The 22,727-nt window shown below is 33.8% G+C and overlaps 1 protein-coding gene across 1 annotated transcript; it reads left to right on the plus strand.

The window, feature by feature from the left end:
- The first annotated feature begins 1,988 nt into the window (after positions 1–1,988).
- Positions 1,989–22,102, plus strand: LOC145098997 (putative LRR receptor-like serine/threonine-protein kinase At1g05700). Its single transcript, XM_079036587.1, has 15 exons — positions 1,989–2,077; positions 2,189–2,310; positions 15,970–16,041; positions 17,153–17,732; positions 17,820–18,301; positions 18,412–18,550; positions 18,645–18,716; positions 18,784–18,855; positions 18,930–19,010; positions 19,103–19,236; positions 19,328–19,533; positions 20,772–20,898; positions 21,076–21,135; positions 21,225–21,414; positions 21,495–22,102. The coding sequence occupies exons 1-15, from the start codon at positions 1,989–1,991 to the stop codon at positions 21,895–21,897; spliced, it is 2,829 nt and encodes a 942-aa protein (XP_078892713.1). The 3' UTR covers positions 21,898–22,102.
- The last annotated feature ends 625 nt before the right edge of the window (positions 22,103–22,727 follow it).

Below are 22,727 nucleotides of genomic sequence, written 5' to 3' on the forward strand. Positions count from 1 at the left end.
GCCATCATCCACCACCTCCACCCACCTCTACCACCCCACTCATCAACCAACAAAACCACCGCCCATCACCCAACCAAACCACCACCACCACCCCACCCACCACCAACCACTACCTATCACCACCACCAACACCCACTACCAATCACCGCCACCTACCTCCATTACCCACTAATACCACCCCACCATCATCCACCACTACCCACCACCATAACCAACCACCACCTGTAACCATAACCCACCACTATAACCATTCACCATCAAACACTACCCACCACTACCACCAACCACCACCCGTGACCACCATCACCAACTCCCGCCTCCCCCACCCATCATCACTACGTCACCACCGTCCATCACCTCCACCCGCCTCCACCACACCACCCACCACCAACTACCACCACTACCCACCAACGACATCACCACTTACCACTATCACTACCCATCACCTACCACCACCACCAACCACTACCACCATCCATTACCACACGTCACCACCACCACCACCACCAAACGTCAGCACCACCCATCATCACCACCCACCCATCAACACTACAACCACCGACCCACCCGCCTTAACCCCCACCACCACCCGCCACCCTAATGGTTCTTCTCGTGTACATAATCACATACGGTTATATGTATCTAATCACATGTGATTTATATAGACAATATTTGATTTTCCTTATAAAATCATATGTGATTAGATACATATAATCACATGTGATTAAATATATTTAATCATATATGATTAAAATGGACAAAAACAATTATTGAATTGAGAACACAAAAATGAATATTGTCCACATAAAAATGATATGAGATTTGATACATATAATCACATGTGATTATATGTATCTATTAATATATAATTTATATCTACAAGATTCATAATGTGATTAGATACATATCATCACATGTGATTATATATGAATCTAATCACATATGATTATTGTTCACATAAGTAATATATGATTAGATACAGATAATCACATATATAAATATGTGATTATATGTATCTACTTACATGAGAACGATTATTGAATTAAAAATTGTAATATGATTATTTTCCACATAAATTATATGTGGATAGTATTTATTTTTGCATTTTTGATTCAATGGTTAGTTTCTTGAACTTAATTCAATATTTCACTACCTACAACCGCTAACATTGTATGTGATTAAATACATATAATGACTTAAATCATGTATAATTATATGTACTTTATCTATATGTATTTAATCACATAAATCACATGTGATTAAGTACATACAATCACATATGATTATATGTAACTAATCACATATGATTTATATAAACAACATTCTTTTCCAAATCACTTATGATTAAATACATATAGTCACAAGCGATTAAGCCCAATACCTACCACCATCACCCTCTCTAACATCCTGTTTGAAATAGAATAATTAAATAATAAACCCGGAACCCCAAGATGTAAATTTATAGTTTATATTATTTTATAGTTGCCCTAAAATTAATAATATTTAGTGGGGTGTTGGTTTTAGGAGTCGAATGTTATAAATTGGATTATTTGGCGGTTAAAAGGGTAATTCCGGGACTTATTTCGTAAGGATTTTAGAAGGAAGGGTGTAATTGGTAACTTTTGGACTTAAAATGAAAATAATTATGGGAGTAGGGGTATAAAGAGTAAATTTTGGGCCTCGATTGCAAAGATGTTCATGGGGAGGGACCAGTTCTGCCATTATGGAAATATGTTCCATTGAGTGTCAGGTATATAAACCCTCCGTATAACCCTAACCCTAGTGTGTTTCCTAGCCTCCACCTTCACACTCGTGATTGTCGGCGCCGCACCACCACCGTCGTTGAAGCCGGAGACCAAAAGGATGCCGATGAAACCAAGATTACTGAAGACTAGCGTCTTGAAGATCGGGTTAACCAAGGACCGTGGCCACTATGGTCATTTTTCCAGTGGAGGCGCGACCACCTCCGATGAAGACGAATAACCACCATGTCGCCTCCAGTTTTGCCATCGGAACGCCACCATACCGCTAGTGATGTCGTGAACAACAAGTTTTTCACGTGGGTCGTCGGAGAACCGTGATGCTAGGGTGCTACCCTGGTACCACCGTTAGTGGCTCCAGTCGCCACCATCGCCGGAGACCGTATCTTTTTGTGCCGTTGAACAGCCGTCGATGCTTTCCTCTGTAGCCACCACTGTTGTCGTTGGTACATTGTCGTCGTCGCCGCTTTAGCGGCTGTTCTGATGCCGCCATCTAGCGCCATTGCCGCCACCGTACGCCACCAGGTGGGTGGCTGTGTTACTGTTCTGGGTAAAACTTGTTGTATGCATTGATTTCCATGGAGAGGTTTTTGGGTGCTTTGTTTAGCCGAAATCCTTAGGAAAAATCCACCACCACAACCGGCCACCACTAGGGTAGTTGTGTGCGTGTTTGTGTTAGTGTGTGTGTTATTCTGGTTTTGCTTTGTAATATTGTAATTGATGTGAAATAATGAAAAGAAAACCCGTAACTACCACCATGAGGTGGTGGCCTCCGTCGTGTGGCGCCGTTAACCACGACTACCCGAGGTGGTAGTGGGTGGTGTCCGACTTAAGAAAACCCTAATTGTCCTAATGAAACCCTAATGGGCCCAATGACTTAGTTTGGGGCCTAATTGGATTGTAATGGGTTGGAAACCCTAATTAATGTTTAGAAAACCCTAATTTTGGTATTATTGGTTTGGACTTATCGGGACCCGCATTTTGAACCATTGGAGTGAAGACATGACTTAAGCCCGATTTCATTGTATGTTTGGACTTAATGGATTAAGTCCCTAATGGGTTAAGAAGGAACACTTAACCCTAATCGTCATTTTATGTGAAAAACCCTAATGGGGATTGGATGCTTGTTGGGCCATTTATTGGACTAAGCTGCTGTGGCCATTTGTGGGCCAATTGAGAAAATATTTATGGACCAAGGGAAATTATTGGGCTTCAGGATAATACCCATTATAGAGGCTTGGGTCCAATTTGGAAAATTGGGCCATAAGTGAGCCATAACTGAGCCTTGAGGATTATAAGCCATTGGGCCATCAGAATGCCAATTTTTTGGACTAGAATAATTGGTTGGACCTTAAAATAGGTCCATGTAGAGGTTTGGGCCTAATTTGGAAAATTGGGCCATAGATGGGCCATAAGTGTGCCTTGGTTGATTATTGTGCTTTTGGGCCTTCAGAGTGTGAGTTTGGGCCTTGGTTTTGGACCAAGCTAGGTTAGTGGTAAAATGGTCCATTTACCCCAATTGTAGACTTATGGTTATGTATTGGAAACCAATTATTAATTGGGTGTCATTTTGTTGATTGACAGTTCGGGAACCTGTCAACCAGCAGCTACAGTTTTATCCGTGGGACTTCAGCAGTGTTAGGTAAGTCTCTTCACCATACCAATGGGTCTAAGGCACCAATGTAGGCCCATTTTATGATATGTGATATGCTAGCTAATTATGTGGAAGACCTCGGGGGGGGGGGGGGGGGGGTTCCCAATGCAGTAGACTAAGACCATGTGGGGGTTCCTATGGCAATTAGTTATATGTGTTATGTGGTAGGCTAGATATAATGTGTTATGTGGTATACTAGATATTCCTGTGATATGCGGTGTTCTAGTTGACTCTGTGTTGCTTGCACGGAAGACCTTGGGGGGGGGGGGTTCCCGATGCATTAGGATACAAGATCATGTGGGGGGTTCACATGAAATTCCAGGCTAAGAGCATATGGGATTCCTATGGAAGTGATCTAAGACCATGTGGGGGGTTCCCATGGTATCGGTGTAAAACCATGGAGGGTTTCCATGACACCTTCGTAAGTTTATATGCATGGATTGTGTAGTTGATATGATTTATGTAAGTATGTGAATAAGACTTTGGAGGGTTTCAATGGAACCTTCACATGTGTATATGCATGCTTATGCGATTGTTATGGATTATGTAATTGTTATCGCTGATATGGATTATGTGGTTATGTGGATTGGGTCGGGTATGCTCTAGGGAACTCACTAAGCTTTGTGCTTACGGTTTACAGTTTTGGTTTCAGGTATCATCAATTTGGAAAAGAAGGGCTCGGATCGATTGCAGTGCACACACCTATGATTTCCGCAATCAATGATTTTGAGATAAACTCTGATAAATGTTTTACTTAATGATGACTTGAAATGTTTGAAATAAATGGTATCAATGTTTTAGCTATATTAAAAATGAAATCTGTACCCTTGATTTGTTGGTCGTTACACCCACAATCGTCACACATCACCACCACCATCGTCGCCACCTACCACCCAACACCCACCACCTATCACTACCCACCACCCATTTTATTCACCTTTGATTCAATATTTGTTCTCGTGTACTTAATCATGTATGATTTAAAACATGATAAAATTTAATTAATTAAGAATTCAAAAACAAATCATAGGTGGTGGGTGGTGGTGAGTTGTGGGTAGTGGATAGTGGTGGGTGGTGAGTGGTAGTGGTGGTGGTGGATGGTAGTGGTGGGTTGCGGTGGAGGATAGACGGTAATGGTAGTAGGTGGTGGGTTTAATCACATGTGATTATATATATTTAATCACATACGATTTATGTGGACAATATTCTTTTTGCGGTTTCGATTCAATATTTGGTTCTCATGTATTTAATTACATATGATTATATGTATTTAATCACATATGATTTTATGTGGAAAATAATTTTTTTAACGTTCTTCATTAAATAGTTGTTCTTGTGTATATAATTACATGTGATTATATATGTATTTCATCACATATGATTTATATTGAAAAAAAATCATTTTTGTCAATATAAATCATATGTGATTAAATACATATAACCACATGCAATTAAATACAAGACAAAAATTATTGAATTGAAAAAGAAAAAATAAAACTTGCCTAAATAATGATATGTGATTAGATACATATAATGACATATAATTTATGTGGATAATATTCATTTTCCAATTTTTAGTTCAATAGTATGTCTCATGTATTTAATCACAAGTGATTATATGTATTTAATCACGTATGATTTATATTGGAAATATTTGTTTTCGTGTTCTTAATTTAATACCTGTTCTCATGTGTATAATCACATGTGATTATATGTATCTAACAACATATGATTTTATATAGACACAATTTGATTTTATCCATATAAATCATGTGTTTAGATACATATAATCACATGTGATTCAATGTATTTAATGACATATGATTAAAGTTGCTAAAGAACAACTATTGAATCAACAACCTAATACCTACCACCACCACCCAACACCCTCCACCGTCAACCATCACCACCACTTCCACCTACCACCTAGTAGCCACCACTTATTAGTACCCAGCACTACCCACCACCGATTTTATTCACAATATTTTTTCTCATGTATTTAATCACGTATGATGTAAAACACAATAAAAATTAATTAATCGGATGAAAAATCAAATCTTGGGTGGTGGGTGGTGGTGAGTGGTGGGTAGTGGGTAGTGGTTGTGGTGGGTGCTGGTAGCGATCGAGGGTATGCGATGGTGGTTGTATGTGGTGGGTTTAATAACATGTGATTATATATATTTAATCAAATAAATCAAATGTGATTAAATACATATAATCACACGTGATTAAATACACGAGAATAATTATTTAATCGAGAACGTGAAAACAAGTCTTATACATATAAATCACACGTGATTAAAATTATAAAAAATAATAACACATTTTTATCTTCGTATTTCACATAAAAAAAACTAACAATCTACTTTATAACCACCTAAAATCTATCTTGAAATTACCATATTGTTCAATTATTTTAGACTTATGTCTACTTTTAAAAATAATTCTATATAACAAGTTTAAATAAGACATATCTTGTGTTTTTAGAAGAATTAATTATTCCTAGTTACACGTTTAAAAAAATATTCAAAACTCAAAAATCCTTTTATTGTTTATTGGGTTGTTGTCACACCCCCAAACCAGAACGGTGGAAACGTTCGGAGGCAGAGGACGTCATGTACATTATCATAACAATGCACAATAGTAAAACAAGCAACAACATCCATTGAATTAATAATATAGTTTATACAAGTGTTCAGTGAATAGTTGTATGACACCAAAAATGTATATATATCAAAATGAAAGACGAGTCTTGAACATGCTCCGTTTTCTCAAAACCTGGTCAAGTGTACTTTTATACTGGTGACCTGAGAATACAAGTTATTTTGAAAGAGAGTATCAACATTTAAGTTGGTGAGTTCATAAGTAAATTTAGTGTTAAAAGTTTTCCTTTGTTTCACAAAAATGTTTTTAATGGTTTGATGAAAATGTTTGAATACTTCCTAGAAAATCCTATATTTTCTACCAAAATGAAAGTAGTCTTCTACCAAGACTCAACTGTATGTATATTCTGTTCCATTTGAAAATGGTGTAGAATGTATGTTTGTACTTAAAATAGTATAAATGTATGTTTTCCATATTTGTAAAACTATATTTACTCGAAAAATAGTATGCATTTCTTATGTGAGAATATCACTTATGAATGTAATGGAAAATGAAGGTGTACAGTAGTGTTGTATAAAATACTCTACTGAAGCACTAACTACATTAAAACCAAATTGTTAATTAAGGTAAAATTGCGATTAGGTTATAACCATGCTTGATTGACTAGTATAAAACACGGCGTTCTTCAGACGTCGAAAATGGTATGACATTTGTCACCCGTAGACCTGCAGGTACCACTGTAGCTAGCAACAAGGTGTAGGATGGTCAATCATGTATAGATCTATACACAAACTCACGCTCTCCCTCCAGTAGACTCTGGTTGCAAAACGTGACACAACAAGTATATTTCTATGCCATGAAATAGTATCTCATATTTTAGTTGTTATGTTCTTGTTATAGTATGTATGTTCCTTTCTATTCTTGTTATAGTATGTATATACTGACTCATGTATGTTTCTGTGTTCTAGAAATAGTATGTAGTGATCCTCTAAACTATGCCTATTATAGCTTACTAGTATGTTTGTTTAAACTGTTACTGATTTGGAGAAAAGACTCAATTATTCAACATAAGCAACTGAGTTAAGTATGTTCCTTAAAAATGGGTTTAATATTCATGTAAGTATTTAATAAGTATAACAATGATTTAACCAACAATCGGACTAGTGATCCTACCTTAAGCCCACAACCAAAGAAGGAACAGGAGTTAGGTTATTTAACAATAGTCCTAAGTCCGTTAAAGCATACTTATACGTAAATATGTACACGAATATGATTTTGATATAAAAGAAGTTTAAAATTGTTTAAAAGAGCTTTGAAAGTGTTTTTAACAAGTTTTTGAGTATGAGAAATCCTATTGTCTGAATGTCTCCCTATCTAAATGTTTAACACAATTATATTGTGTTCTACTTATATTCTCCTCCTAAAAGCATTTAAAAGCATTTAAAATTGTAAATTGTAGGGGTATGAACTCACATTTTTAGGAGTGATTCGATATAGGTTGATTGACCCCACAAGCTAGTTCCCGGGACAAAAAAAGTCCTAAATGGTAATTTATGCAACATAATGGCATTTAATCAGCAACCTAGGATGAAAGAATTGCTTACCAAAGAGGTATTAGAATCGAAATCAAGTGGTTGTAACGAGTTCACGACCCAAGAACACTTGGTGTTCTTGAGTACACGACCCAAACTTCTTGATGAATGATGATTCATTGAAGGTCCTAAACAAGTGCTCTTGAAGAAGAAGAGGAGGAGGATGATATTTGAGAGCAAAGGGATGTTTTCGGTTGAAGATATTTGAGAGAGAAGGGAGGTGTTCATGGCCAGAAAAGTAGAAGTGAGGTGACATCAGTGCACACTTTATATATATATATATATATATATATATATATATATATATATATATATATATATATATAAGAGATGAGTTCACGGCCGCAAACCGAGGGTTCACGGTCTGGAGCCTGATCACGGTTCGAAGGTTGTTCACCGTCCCAAGGCTCGTTTGTGGTCTTAGCCGAGTTTGCGGTCCTCGATCCAAATGGTTTTCCTCATTTAACACACAACACCTTAGAAGACTAGGTTTGAACACATAAGAATTCATTACCCTAACAATATTAGGATAATAAAAGAAATAAGTTTGACTTTTGATGACCAAGTTTGACTTTTACAATTTAGAAATTACGAGTTGTCACAGTTATATTTTCAAGGGACCTTATTTTCAAGTGAGACCACCTTCTTGTATTTTGACAATCCTACATAATATGAATCAAAACATTTTAGTTACCTTCTTATATGCTAACTTCTTAACACAAAGGAAACATACCAGGTACGAAAAAATTTAGCCAACCCAATAAAACCAGTAGGAACATAGTTGGCCAAGCACACCGATAAGTGATGATGATAATGTTAGTATTGTTATGTAGATAGAAAGAGTCAGGTTCATCATAAATAGAAGGAGCACATGGATGTTTGTTTGATCACTTGATGCCTAACAAGATTGAACAAATAATCATAAGAATAGTTTTCATACATGTTAACAATTAGTCAACAAGAAAGTTACGCATAAGGGAATGTATGTCAAGTTGCGTTGTATAAGGAATGTAATCGATTCCAAGGATGGAACTCTTGCATATCAGGTCCAGGAGAGATGATGTTTTTAAAAGGATCAATACAAAAAGCTAGCTAGTGATGTACATTTATCTACTGATAGGGCTATCACCTGTCTTCTATTTCCTATTCTTATTACAACCCACATTTGTTACTTTCAATTTTTAGAACAATAGAATAAGCAACAACATTTGTTATGCTTGATTGCATACTAGTTAACAATCAATTAGATAAAGAAAGAATTATTCTCTCCCATTTTCTGTCCTTTTTAGAGTATCATAGTTGAGCAAATAGCTTCAGAACAAGCATAATCAGAAAACATTTGACTACTTGAAAACAGGGGCAGATGCAAGACCATTTAAAACCACCTTAGTGTGAGTGATCTTGAAGTTATTGTACCATGACCTACATTTTATGTAATCAGTGCATAGTTTTGTCTTTTGAGCGACATGGATTTCTCTTTCTCATTTTTTTTTTACTTTTGTTTCATCCTTACAGATGAACGACGATTTTTGAAGTTGGTAATTCTGATATTTAAATGATTATCACCATACTATTATCGCCACTTTTATTTGAGTAGAAACTCTTATTCAGGAAAGTAGGTAAAAGTTGATAATTCGTGCAAATGATTGAAAGTTGATTTGCATCTTCATCTTCAAGTTGAGCAGTTACTATACCTTGATAAATGAGTTAATTATGAGGGGAACTTCTAGTTCTATCTTCCTCTGTAGCTTGAAAATTTGTTAAAGGACTGAAGATGCTTCATGTTGAAGAAGTAAAATGGTTGTGGCAATATGTCGAACACTTGGAATGCAAAATCCTAGTCATTGGTTTTTTTAAGATGACACGAAACATTGAAAAACCAAATTTGATCATCGATATAGGGATATCTTGTGATGGCTTTGAGATGGAAATACCAATATTGGTTTGTGTTTACAGTTATTACAATAGGTGAAAATATCTGTACCTAGTTATATTAGGGTAACATACCAAATGCATGTTGTAATGGTCATGTAGCTTCTTCAAAATCTTTTTTATGAAATGAGTTTACAATAAAACCCACAACCAATGGCTGGATTTGATCTTGTCTAGTTGTAATTGACCATAGGATTGAGCTATTTTTATGATTATTATGAAGTCAACCATCAACTGGAGGACTGAGAAGTTGAGCTCTCTCTCCAATAATCGCTGATTTGGCCAAATCGTTGGCACCACCCTCAAAGCATTATGTATAATTGAATGATATTGTATTAAAATAAAACTAAAAGAAAATGAAATTGGATTGATTTTGTTTAAAACTACGTCGTCTAAAAGGTTCTATACTTAAGCTTAGGTACATAAGAGCCACATATTCACTTTTCCTATATATATATATATATATATATATATATATATATATAGGTTTAGGTTCTATGGAAAACAAAAAACCCTAAAAAAAATGCATAAAAAAATACTTAGAGATTGCAAAACTTTTTTTTAATTTTTTTTATAAAAAAATCGCAGGTTTTTTAATAAATTCACTGAAAAAATAAAATAAAAAATCAACTTTCAAAAACAAAACCAACGAATTTATTTAAAAACCTGTGATTTTTTCATAAAAAAATTAAAAAAAAAAGTTTTGAGATCTCTAAGTAATTTTTTATGCATTTTTATGATTTTTAGGGTTTTCTGTTTTCCATAGAACCTTTTAGACGACGTAGTTTTAAACAAAATAAATCCAATTTCATTTTCTCTTAGTTTTATTTTAATAGAATATCATTGAATTTATTTCATTTATGGAATGAAAAAGATCAATTATATGTATTTTTATTGCAAATAATTATCGAAGTTTATAAAGAAAATAAAAAACCAATATTTTTTAACGAATATAACTCAAGCGTTTTGTCTTTCAATTGAAAAAACTATACACACTGATTTTGTGAAATGCTTGAATGAGTTATGACATGTTCTTCTTTTATCTTTTATTCTAGTAGTTTTCAATTCGAATTTAGTAGGTTGATTAAATGGTGAAATGCTTGAATGAGTTATGATATATATATATATATATATATATATATATATATATATATATATATATATATATATATATATATATATATATATATATATATATATATAGAGGAGGGTTCAATTGAGAAAAAATGATTGAGAATGGGGGAATAATTCTCAACCACACATTTGTTTTGTCGCAAAACACTTAGGTGTACCGACAGAAATGGATAATAGATACATACGTATTTTCCAACCAAGCATGTTTCTTTAAACTATGCTAATCATTACCTTAATATACACAAAAACATTTTTTTATGTTTTTTTGATTTTCAGAAAGCCATTTTTATCAAAATATTATTTGAAATATATCAAAATTCATAATTTTGATTCTCTATAAATAGACATTTAAGATAAAATAATTTTTTTTTAGAGTTTCCGGTTTCGTTATTTATAAGTAAATAAAAATCGACCAGATATTTATTAAATGACATTCGTTATTCATTTATGAATAAAATGTATGTTTAGCTTTTTTTACATTTTAAGTATCATTCATATATAAATATAACACGTAATAAAACTTTTTAATCTAAAATAATTTTTTTACATCATCTTTCATCACACGTTATATTTATATATGAATAAAATGTGTATTAATAGTCGTCATATGTTATAAAAGACACTTGTTTTAAAATTTTGAAGTACTTATTCATATATGAATAACAAAATGAACTGTAACAAAATTATAATAAATGTGTTTTTCATATATGAATATAACTTGTGAGGAAGACTAATACACGTTTTATTCTTATGCGATTATAACATGTGACTAGAGTTTATGTAAACGGTAGAGTTTATATATGTTACATTTATATATGAATGATATTTAAACTCTAATAAAGATAATCATATTTTTTATTGATAAGTGAATAACGAATGTACTATAGTAAAAATCTGATATATTTTTATTCACTTATAAATAATAAAAGTTGAAACTATAAACTTTTTTTTTATTTTATCTTAAAACTATGAAATTTCGTGTATTTAAAATCATTTTTCCATAAAAATAACTCTTTAAAAATTAAAAAAACGAAAAAAACTATGTTTTTATATATATTAAGGTAATGATTAACATAGTTTAAGCAAATGTTTTGTTGGAAAAAACATATGTATTACTTTCTCATTTCCGCCGGTACGTTGAAAACTTTTGCAGCAAAAATAAATGATTGACTGAGAATGATTGCCATTCTCAACATTTTTATTTTCTTAATTGAACTTATATATATATATATATATATATATATATATATATATATATATATATATATATATATATATATATATATATATATATATAGAGAGAGAGAGAGAGAGAGAGAGAGGGGTTTAAATGTTTCCAACAAATATTGTGTGCCTAAATGCACCAATGAGAATTCAAGAAATAATAAATAATTAAATAAATCGTTAAAGGGTATTTTTGGACCTTTTGTACTTTTAATTAAGGAAATCATTTAATTGAAATCCTACAATTATGGAAATAAAGTAAATATATTTGACCTAGTCCTTCACCTTTGTTTCCTGCACCATTTTCGTCTGATGTCATTGATCTAAACCATTTTCATCAACCTTCATCTTCCAGAACATCTTTCCCCTTAAACTCGACAGGAAAACGAGTGGGGGATGAGAGAACTTGGTGGTGGTCGATGATTGTATGGGTGTTTGGTAGCTGTTGATTTACAAAAAGAACGAGGGAGGAAGGGTGTGCAGCCATTAACGTGGGTGGTGACAAACAAGATCTCCGATGAGGGTGGTTTGGCAGCGAGGATCGACGGGAAGTAAGGGAAGGGTCTCCGATCTTTAACTGGCCGCATGAGGTGTTATCATTCGTCGATCAAGGGGTGTTTGGCTGGTTTACTGGTCGTCGATCATCAATCAGGTAAAAAATTCACTTTTTTATTTGGTGTTTAATAGAAATCATTGGGGTGTTTGGGTTTTCCTAGAAAATCGATATAATGAAGGGGATATGGGTTTGAGTTTTGAAAGAAATCCATGGGTGTTTGGATTGGGTGTTTGAGCTTTGGTGTTTTGACAGGGAAAATGAAGGATAAGCAATGAAGGTTTGATGCCCCATTTTCCTGATTGATTTGTCAAGAACAACACCGTGTTCTTGACTGGAGCATGATACTTAGAAGAAGAAATAAGGAAACTGGATGTTGCTTCGTTGGTGATTCATTGATTGTCAATCAAAAGGAAACACATGTTGAAACACAATAAAAGTTAATTTAAAACTCAATCAGGTATCTTATTTTCTTTATTGTTTACAATATTCTATTATCTGAGATTTGATAAGTGTACTTCGATTTTAGTGCAATTAGATGGTTTTATTAGGACCAAATTAACGGTTGCCCTAAAAGTGTTTGATGAAACGCCAAAGAGAAATATTACCACATTGATCGCTCAACATGTCATGGCCTCAAATTGTATTCATGGTTAGTTATTGAATTTTTATCGAATGTGACATCCCCTAATTTCTTGGCAAGAAAAGACCGATTTAATTTATGCTTTTTAAAATAAAATCAGAGAAATCTTTTCAAAAGATGTTGCGGAATTGGTCCACAAACAACATATGATAAAAGTTTATCAAAACCCTTCATTAAGAAGGTATATACTTTCCATATATATATATATATATATATATATATATATATATATATATATATATATATATATATATATATATATATATATATATCAAAACCTCGGGATATCATGTTCCGATACAGATCAAAAGCATAAACAAGACATTATAAGCCTTTCAACATTTATTTACAACTACTGACCTATAATCCAAAAATCTCTCGTCGTCCTCCGACTATGCTCGGGGTCCACTACCTGTAACATAAAAAGTTGAGTGGGTCAGGCTTGGGAGCCTGGTGAGCATATAGGTTTTTCAACCCACAATAATAATAAACTTATTAAGTTCACCAATCAACAATAACCTTGATTACCCATTCCTATTATCCTCACTTTACGTCCCTAAACACTTTTCACAAGGGACCTAGCCTAAAGAATATCAATGGGATGGACACTACTGCTAAGGGGTTTCCTCAGCCATACATGTACTAAACGCAACCATGAGGGGGATGAAGTACAGCGAATGAACACTCTCAGTTCATTAACACCTACAGGTTGCAGACCTGCTAATGTTTCCCACTGGACTGTCTAGAAAGTCTGTGGTCGTCATCCAAACTCTGCTAGATGATTGTATCTCAAAACACATCGAGGCCTCTCATCAATTTTATTTTATCACACATCACTATCTACCCATGTTCTACCCAACATATTTGTAGATAAAAATACTTATACAGTTTAAAACTTGTATAAAACATCAACACAACAGTCACCTCAAATAAACAAGTAATATATTCACATAGCACGTATTATAAGGTAAATACTTCATATCTATGTGTAAAATGAAAGTGACTATACACTCACATGATTTGATGATAATCGGGCAGCAATTCGTTTCCTAAAACGATCGTTTCTAATAAAACCGGGAGTATTATTGAGAAACCGGGCTTTGTAAAAGTCGGGCTTCGAAACCGAAAAGATAAATTTTCCAGGCTTCTCGGGCACTTCGTAGCGTATTCCGGTGTTTACAATCAATACCGGGGCTTTGTGGGATGTTAAGATGAAAGAAATATAGGTTTAGGGGTTAAAATTGACAATTTTTCAAAGTTACCCGGGAGGTCTCGCACCCTTCTATTTATAGGGCCGAGGCTTCTGATCGGATGGTCAGGAAGAAGACACGCGGCAGCAGATCCGAAGCTCGCAGGGGGGTGGGTCGCACGTGGGCTGCGCATGCGAAGGCCTCGCTGGCAGCTGGTGATTGGACCGAAGTTCGGATCCGATGAGGGGGTTCGTGGCACCTGCGAGGGTTCGGACGCACGAGGGAAAAAGGCACGCGTCGCATTTCTACTGGACCGAACCTCGGACTCGAGAAGATCATGACACGCCTCGCCAGGTGGCTTCGGTGACTCAGCAATTTCTGGACACGCATCGGATGCGAAGCGAGGGTGATGTAGCCGAAGTCCACGTGTGCGAAATTCCTCGGTTTTGGGGATTTTTCTCGTTTTTCGCGCCAAAAGTTCTAAAATCCATAACTTTCGCATACGAACTCCGTTTTTAACGTTCTTTATATGCACGCGTAGCTAAAATTATGCTCTACAACTTCCGTTTAGACTTCGTCGGCTAATTTTGACTTTAAATTTGATATTGTTATTTTTAACAGACTGGGACAAGAAATCCGTTAAAAATTCATAACTTCTTCATCCGACGTCCGTTTTCGTCAGACTTTTTACCGTTATGCTCCTAATGACGAGACCTTCAATTCTCGTTTAGGTTGTGTCGGCTAAAAATCGCTCGATCTAAAATACGAGTTTTTAGCTGTCTACTGCTAAGCTGAAACTTCGAAAAATCATAACTTCCTCATACGAAGTCAGATTTGGGCGTTCTTTTTATCGAACTTCTCGGTTTAACGAATACTATGGATTACGTTTAGATCACTAAGGCTAAAAAGTAGATTATCAAAAACTCACTTTTTACGACATTCAGCACCATGCCGGTTTTGTCGCGAAACTTCGACAGGTCATAACTTCTTCGTTATAACTCGGATTTTGGTATTCTTTATATCCCCGAAATCCTTGTTTCGACCACTACAACTTTATGTAATGATATCGGGCTTGTCTCACACTTTAATTTTGACGCTTATTTTTATTCTTAATTAATTAAACCCTAATAATTAAGCATAAAACACATAATTCATATAATATTCACATAAATCCTTTTCATATCTTCAAAATGAGTTACAAGGATTAACCTAGACTATCACCTCAATATAAATGTCTAAGATAGAAACACGAGTGTTACATCGAATGTTTATCGATTCTACATATCATCTCCATTGTTCTACTGAATTATGCATTTTTCACTTTGATATTTTTCCAATAGAATGCATACGCTAATTGAATCTTGAATTTCAATTCTATCGGAATGGAATGACGAATTCCATTTATGTTGGAATGGAATATGAATATTTTTTATAGTTTTTATTCTCTTAGAAACCGAACACAGGAGGTATACCCTCCTGTGTAACTCACTTACTTTGCAAACTTTATTAATTAAAATGAACCCTCATCTATGAACTTTTCATCCAATTGCTTTTTGATTTTAATTTTCAATCATGAATTCGAATTCTGTTGGAATTCAATATGGATTAATTGTTTTATTCTATTTAATGCACTAAATTTTTTTAATATTTTGAAAGTTGATTATGTTTTCTTTGTGAATTTAGGCTTTGAAGATGTTGCCATTAATGTGGAAAATGAAGAAAACATGGAGAACGATATTTGTATTTTAACAGAATGTATTATGTCAATATTTATAAATTGTTTCTTAACAATAATATTCTTTCGGAATAGAGTAGTGTTTTTGTTAGATTTTGATGTTTTTTTTTTCTTTTTTTAACCATTTTTAGTTTTAATCTTTAATAATAAATGTAGTCGTTAAACCATTATTAGTCATAATTTTTTTAGAATGATTTTAATAATTGTTTATAGTCTTTTTTTTACTGATGAATGTAAATAATGATTCTTAAAGAATAAAATCCGTATTCTTTAGAAAATGTTATTCTTGATAATATGTTGTATAATTCTTTAAGCATGTTTAATATAAAAAGTATATTGAATGAAACAATATTATGTAAGAATAAAACCGCAAATATGTTTACTAGTTTATTGTTGACCCTTTTGTCATTCTGACAGAATAAAATCGGTTATTATTAAAAGTAATATTCAAATTTGAATTAGAATTAATTTAAAAAATTCAGATTTTTTAAAAATAGGGGAATTAATGATCCCTTAAAATCTGAAAATTTCCTTTTTTAAAATAGGTTAATTGACCAAAATACCCTTTTGCTGAAATTTGTGTGATTATAGGATACATGTTACCCTATTATAATATCATAGACTCTCAGATCATGATTGTTGATTCTATTCATCCGGTGGTCAAGATCTCTGCATTTTGACACACAATAGTTACTAGAAACAATATATATATATATATATATATATATATATATATATATATATATATATATATATATATATATATATATATATATATATATATATATATATATATATATATATATATATATATATTTCCGAATAAAATAGAAACCATGGTGACCAACTTATGTCTACAATATTTTATCAAACTAACATATTTTTTCCAAAAACAAAACCTTTGAAAAACAGCCCCATTTTGAATAACCGGAGTTTTTTTAAGAATGTATACGATGAGGCTCTATATATAAGGACTTCGTAGTGAGGACCTTGTAAGGAAATCAAGATGTTCCAAGGGTTCTCTCCATTGCTTGTTCTACTTCGTTTAGTTCTTACATTAGTATCAGTTCACGCCCAAGATGATCAATCAGGTACTAAACCAAACTTTGTCTAAATACTGTTTTGAATCAGTTGATCAGCCTCCCTTCCCGTTGCAATTTGTAGGCTTCATAAGTATAGACTGTGGGATTGCCATAGGCTCAGCATATACCGATAATAAAACCGGCATAAAGTATGTCTCAGAGGCAGACTTCATAGACACTGGGGAGATCCATAACATATTGCCCGTATACAACTCCTTCTCCATTAGCACACAGCTTACCACCCTCACAAGTTTTCCACAAAACACAAGAAACTGCTACACCCTAAAACCAACCCAAGGAAAGGGTAATAGGTATCTGATAAGGGCAAGGTTTATGTATGGGAATTATGACTTCAAGGGCCAACTTCCAGAATTTGATGTCTATGTTGGACCTGATTACTTGGATACGGTTAAAGTTAATTCGTCATCTAGACCAGTAAACATGGAGATCGTACATGTCTTGTCGTCAGATTATATACATGTCTGTCTTGTAAATACAGGTCGCGGAACACCTTTCATATCTGTGATCGAACTACGGCCATTGGCAAAAGATATGTATGAAGAAACTGATTTTGGATCACTATATCTTTTCGAACGCGTAAACTTTGGAACCACATTTAGAACAGCCAGGTTAAGTTTTAAATGCTTTCATTACTTCGATAGTTAACTTACCAACACTCGATTACTGAAATTTTCTTTTCTTGACTCTTGACTTAGGTATAAAGAAGACAAGTATGATCGACTATGGAGTCCAATTAATTGGGCTAATAGTACTATTACCTTAAACACTTTCGAACCAATTTATGGAGGGCTGAGTACCATATATCCACCTTCAGATGTTATGAGTACAGCCATCATCCCAAGATACCCAGAGGAGTCATTAGACATAAATTGGAATCCTCATAATAAAACTGATAGGTTTTTCGTTTACATGCACTTTGCCGAAATTGAAATACTGAAAAGAAACCAGATGAGAGAATTCAATATTTACATGAATGGATTCCGCTCATATCCGAGAACTTTCTCTCCGCTAAATCACACCACACTCACTATTAATAACGAAGAACCTGAGAGCATAGCACCCACATATACTCTGACCCTAAACAAATCTAAAAATTCAACCCTTCCTCCAATCATTAATGCTCTCGAACTCTATGTATTAAAGCGGCTCCCACAAATCCAAACAGATGATCGAGATGGTAATTAAGCCTACAATATTATCTCTGTCATCTCATTTATAAGAAAGTAGGATTTAATACTACAAAGACGTTCTTTAACTACTTTCTGCTTTGTCTTTACGTGATATTAGCTACTATAATATGGAGCATTAAGTCAACTTACAGAATAACAAGACACTGGCAAGGAGATCCATGTGCTCCACAGGAGTTTGTTTGGGAAGGCCTCGGATGCAGCTACAATGATACCAACTCTCTTAGGATTACATTCTTGTATGTATAATATTTCATGAGCTCCCTAATTAGTTAAACTTAATTCTGGTTCTACTTGCTAACAGTTATTCACAATAAAATTAACTGAATTCAGGAACTTGTCAACCAGCGGACTGAACGGAGGAATAGATCCGATTTTAGCTAATCTCACAATGATGCATACCTTGTAAGTGAACTTTAATATGCAGATAAACAGAGATACGATATAAAATTTAACTCGATTCTTATTCTAGGGATTTGTCAAACAATAACTTAACAGGAACTGTGCCAAATTTCCTCTCTGGACTCACCTTCCTCAAGATACTGTAAGTTATATATCTGTCCATCGAATTCGCATCATATGTATAGTAACATGGACTACACTTACTATTCGTTATAGAAATTTAAAAGGAAACAATTTCGTTGGGCCGATTCCAGTAGAACTCCTAGAAAAGTCAAACAAGGGATTATTGTCATTGAGGTTTGCTACTGATTTTTAAATATTGTGAATATGATTATGTTACAATTCACTACTACTTCCTTATCTAACATTTATGCCTGGCAATTAATTAGTTTTGATGAAGAGAGTACGGGTGATAATAAAGGTAACAAAATCACTGTTCCAGTTATAACAGCTGTTGCATCATTCTTCGTGATATTGACTGCAGTCATGACTATATGGATAATTGCAAAACAAAGAGCACGTGGTATGACTATAACTGTTCTTCAATTCAATAATTTTGTAAGGACTAGCCTCAGTCATGCAATATCAGTAATTGGACGAATAATTGGATGCAGATACGAAGAAAAGAGGCACAAGGCTGGAAATAAGAAAACAGCATTACACATATTCAGAGATAGAGAACATGACCAACAACTTCAGTGTTGTTATTGGGAACGGAGGATTTGGAATAGTTTACCACGGGTATATAGGTGATACAGAAGTTGCTGTGAAGATGCTTTCGGAATCTTCGCTCCAAGGGGACAAGGAATTCCAGGCTGAGGTAACTAACCCAACCCAAAATTCTAGTGAAAAAGACTACTTTTAGCCACATTCTTTCCAGAATCAATCTCCAATCGTTTTTATATATATATTTTGTATTAAGGAACATTGATATTGATATATAAAAAAATAAATTATAAAATTAGTTTTCATCATATATTTTATTCTAATGTGAAGAAATTGTTAATATGTTTGATTTATTCATAGGTAGATAAAGAATTTGTTTTAATGTAAATATGATATACCGAGTTCTTCAAAATTGAATAAAACACATAAAAAGAACTGAAATAAAACAAAATATCAACTTTTATAGGGTTCACTTAACTTTTTTGCTTTTTATTCATTTGATGAGTTAATTTATTTTAAATTTTAAAAGGTTATGGAGTGTTTTTGGTTTGTGCTCGTTTAATAAAGTAACTTTTGGTTTGATTATTTATTTTAAAAATATAGTGACTAAATGAACATGATTTTTCAAAGTTACAGATTAAATTAATACAAAACTAAAAGTTAAATAAGTAAATCAAAAGTTAGGTGGCTAGATTAGTACAAAATCAAAAGTTAAGTGAATAAATCAAAAGTCAGGTGACTAGATAAGCACAGAATCAAAAGTCTCTTGACCTTTAAAAACTTATAATTGTTTACTCATTAAATAATTACAAAATCAAGAATTAAGTGACAAAAAATAACTCATCCCGTTTTTATATAAAAAATTATATTGATATTAATGTTGACTTTTATATATATATATATATATATATATATATATATATATATATATATATATATATATATATAACTAAGAAATTGAAAACACCATAACGAATGTTGACCATCTATGTTGGAATGCTATTTTTATGGGTTTTTTTTTAATTTATTAAATTTATAAATTTCAAATTGTTTATAAATTAATATTAGTATCGGTATAGTGTTTTTTTATAAAAATACAATTGTTTTTTTTATTTTTTTTATTTTTTGTAAATGTTTAATTGTTTGTGATTAAGCTATTTACATGTGATTAAAGCATAATATTTAGTTATGAGTAATCACTATTCTCCTTATTGTCTAGTTTTTTAATAAGATATATGGATCGAATTCAATAATTTTATATATGTAATGCCAATAGAATGAACAATGTGAGTCCCTATTTCGTGAATAACAAGTAGACGCAAAAATAAATAAATAAATAATTGTGTCTAAGAAAAATTACGTGGCAAGCTAAAAAATCCTTCTCATTTGCAGGCCTACCTTCTCTTGAGTGTTCATCATAGAAACTTAACTTCACTCGTTGGGTACTGCAATGAAGGCAACCATAAGGGAATCATTTACGAGTACATGGCTATGGGCAACTTGGAACGGCATGTATTTGGTACTTATCATCATTGATATTTTATGTTTATTTAGGCATATCTATTTTTCTTGATAAACACTTTACAACTCCGACGTGATACAAAATCTTGTCTATATATACTCCTAAATTCATTTTGAAGAAAAATATTACAATCATGTAATTAGACTGCTATTAATATCTCAACTCACTTTGCAGCAAGTTCAAGTGCCTTGAATTGGAAAGAAAGACTCGAAATAGGATGTGATGCAGCACATGGTCCGTAATTAAGAGAAGTATTTCAATATTACTTGCTTACATACTTTACTACAACTACGAGTTCTAATCCATAAAGGTTATATTTTTAGGTCTGGAGTACCTGCATCATGGTTGCAAACCACCGATAGTTCATAGAGATATCAAGTGTACAAACATCTTACTGAATGGAAACTTCCGGGCAAAACTAGCAGACTTTGGTTTGTCCAAAGCTTTTCCAACAGAAGATGGTACTCATATTTCAACTGCAGTTGCTGGCACTCCTGGCTACCTTGACCCAGAGTGAGTTTTCTTAATCGTAGACACTTGAATTTAAAACATAATGAATAATGTGAACATGGAATACCAATTATGGCTTTCAGGTATTATACGTCAAACAGGTTGACTGAGAAAAGTGATGTTTATAGCTTTGGGATTGTGCTTCTGGTGATAATTACAGGACAACCAGCAATAACGAAACATGACGAAGACATCATAAACATAAGTCGATGGGTCAATTTAAAGCTTGCGTATGGGGACATGAAAAACATTGTTGACCCTAGGCTAATGGGGGATTTTGACATCAATTCTGCATGGAAGGCAGTGGAACTTGCAATGGCATGTGTTGCCCATACGCCCAGCAGAAGACCAACAATGAACGAAGTGGTGATGGAGTTAAGTGACTGTTTGGTGATGGAGAGAGCTCGTCAGGAGAAGAAACCAAGGCAATTAACTGCAGTCGGTTCTCTTAATCTGGACAGTACATATGACCCGAGCCCAAGATAGTGAATTCAAAATACATTTTCAGTGGATATTTGTCTATGCTTTATCTGTTTGTTATTGTTGTTAGTTTTATATGATGTTTCCGTATAGAATGAGACACAAGAGTGCAAAAGCTTAACTCCCTTGTCAATTATTGTGTGTAATAAAACTATTGTACACCTTGAAATCTTTGTTTTCGTGTAGCTGGTCTACTATATTTTCCTCATAAGTATTCATCATTAAATAGGCATGTTAAAGCTTTCCAGCTATAAATGACAGTCCAGCGCTTGAGGGGTTTAAGAATCGCTACAAGAAATGTGAGTATTAGCGGTGACGCTAAGCATTAGCGACGACATGTAAATGACGCCTTACATGTCGCTGCTAATGTCTTGCGTCGCCGCTCATACCCAAAGAGTAGCGATCCGCGTCAAATGAACTCTGTCCGTTCGATCTGTATTCAATCGAATGGTTGTAACGGCGTGAAAAAGATGCTGACTTTTCCTTCTAGACGTGTCGCCGCTAAAAGTCTGCGCAGATAATCAACTTCTCCAGTTCGCTGTTTCCTGCGTTTTCTATCTGCCCCTTTCTCTCATTCTCTCCATCGCCGCTCTCCCTTTCTTACACCACCAACGCCGCCGATTGCACACACAAAAGTTATCATCGTCGTCCAAACCTCCATTGCCTCAATTACCGGCTACCTAGACTTCCATTACCTGCCACCAAGAGGAGACGAACACACTTCAATTCGGGAATTTTTACGGATTTAAGGTCAAAATTCTTCCATATTTTCGATTCTTCTTATGTTTTGATGTTTATTTAGTGATTTTAAGCTTTTAATTTAAGGTTGTTTTGTT

This window comes from Lactuca serriola, chromosome 4 (assembly GCF_051521515.1).
Source record: "Lactuca serriola cultivar US96UC23 chromosome 4, Lser_US96UC23_V15, whole genome shotgun sequence".
Classification (NCBI taxonomy): domain Eukaryota; kingdom Viridiplantae; phylum Streptophyta; class Magnoliopsida; order Asterales; family Asteraceae; genus Lactuca; species Lactuca serriola.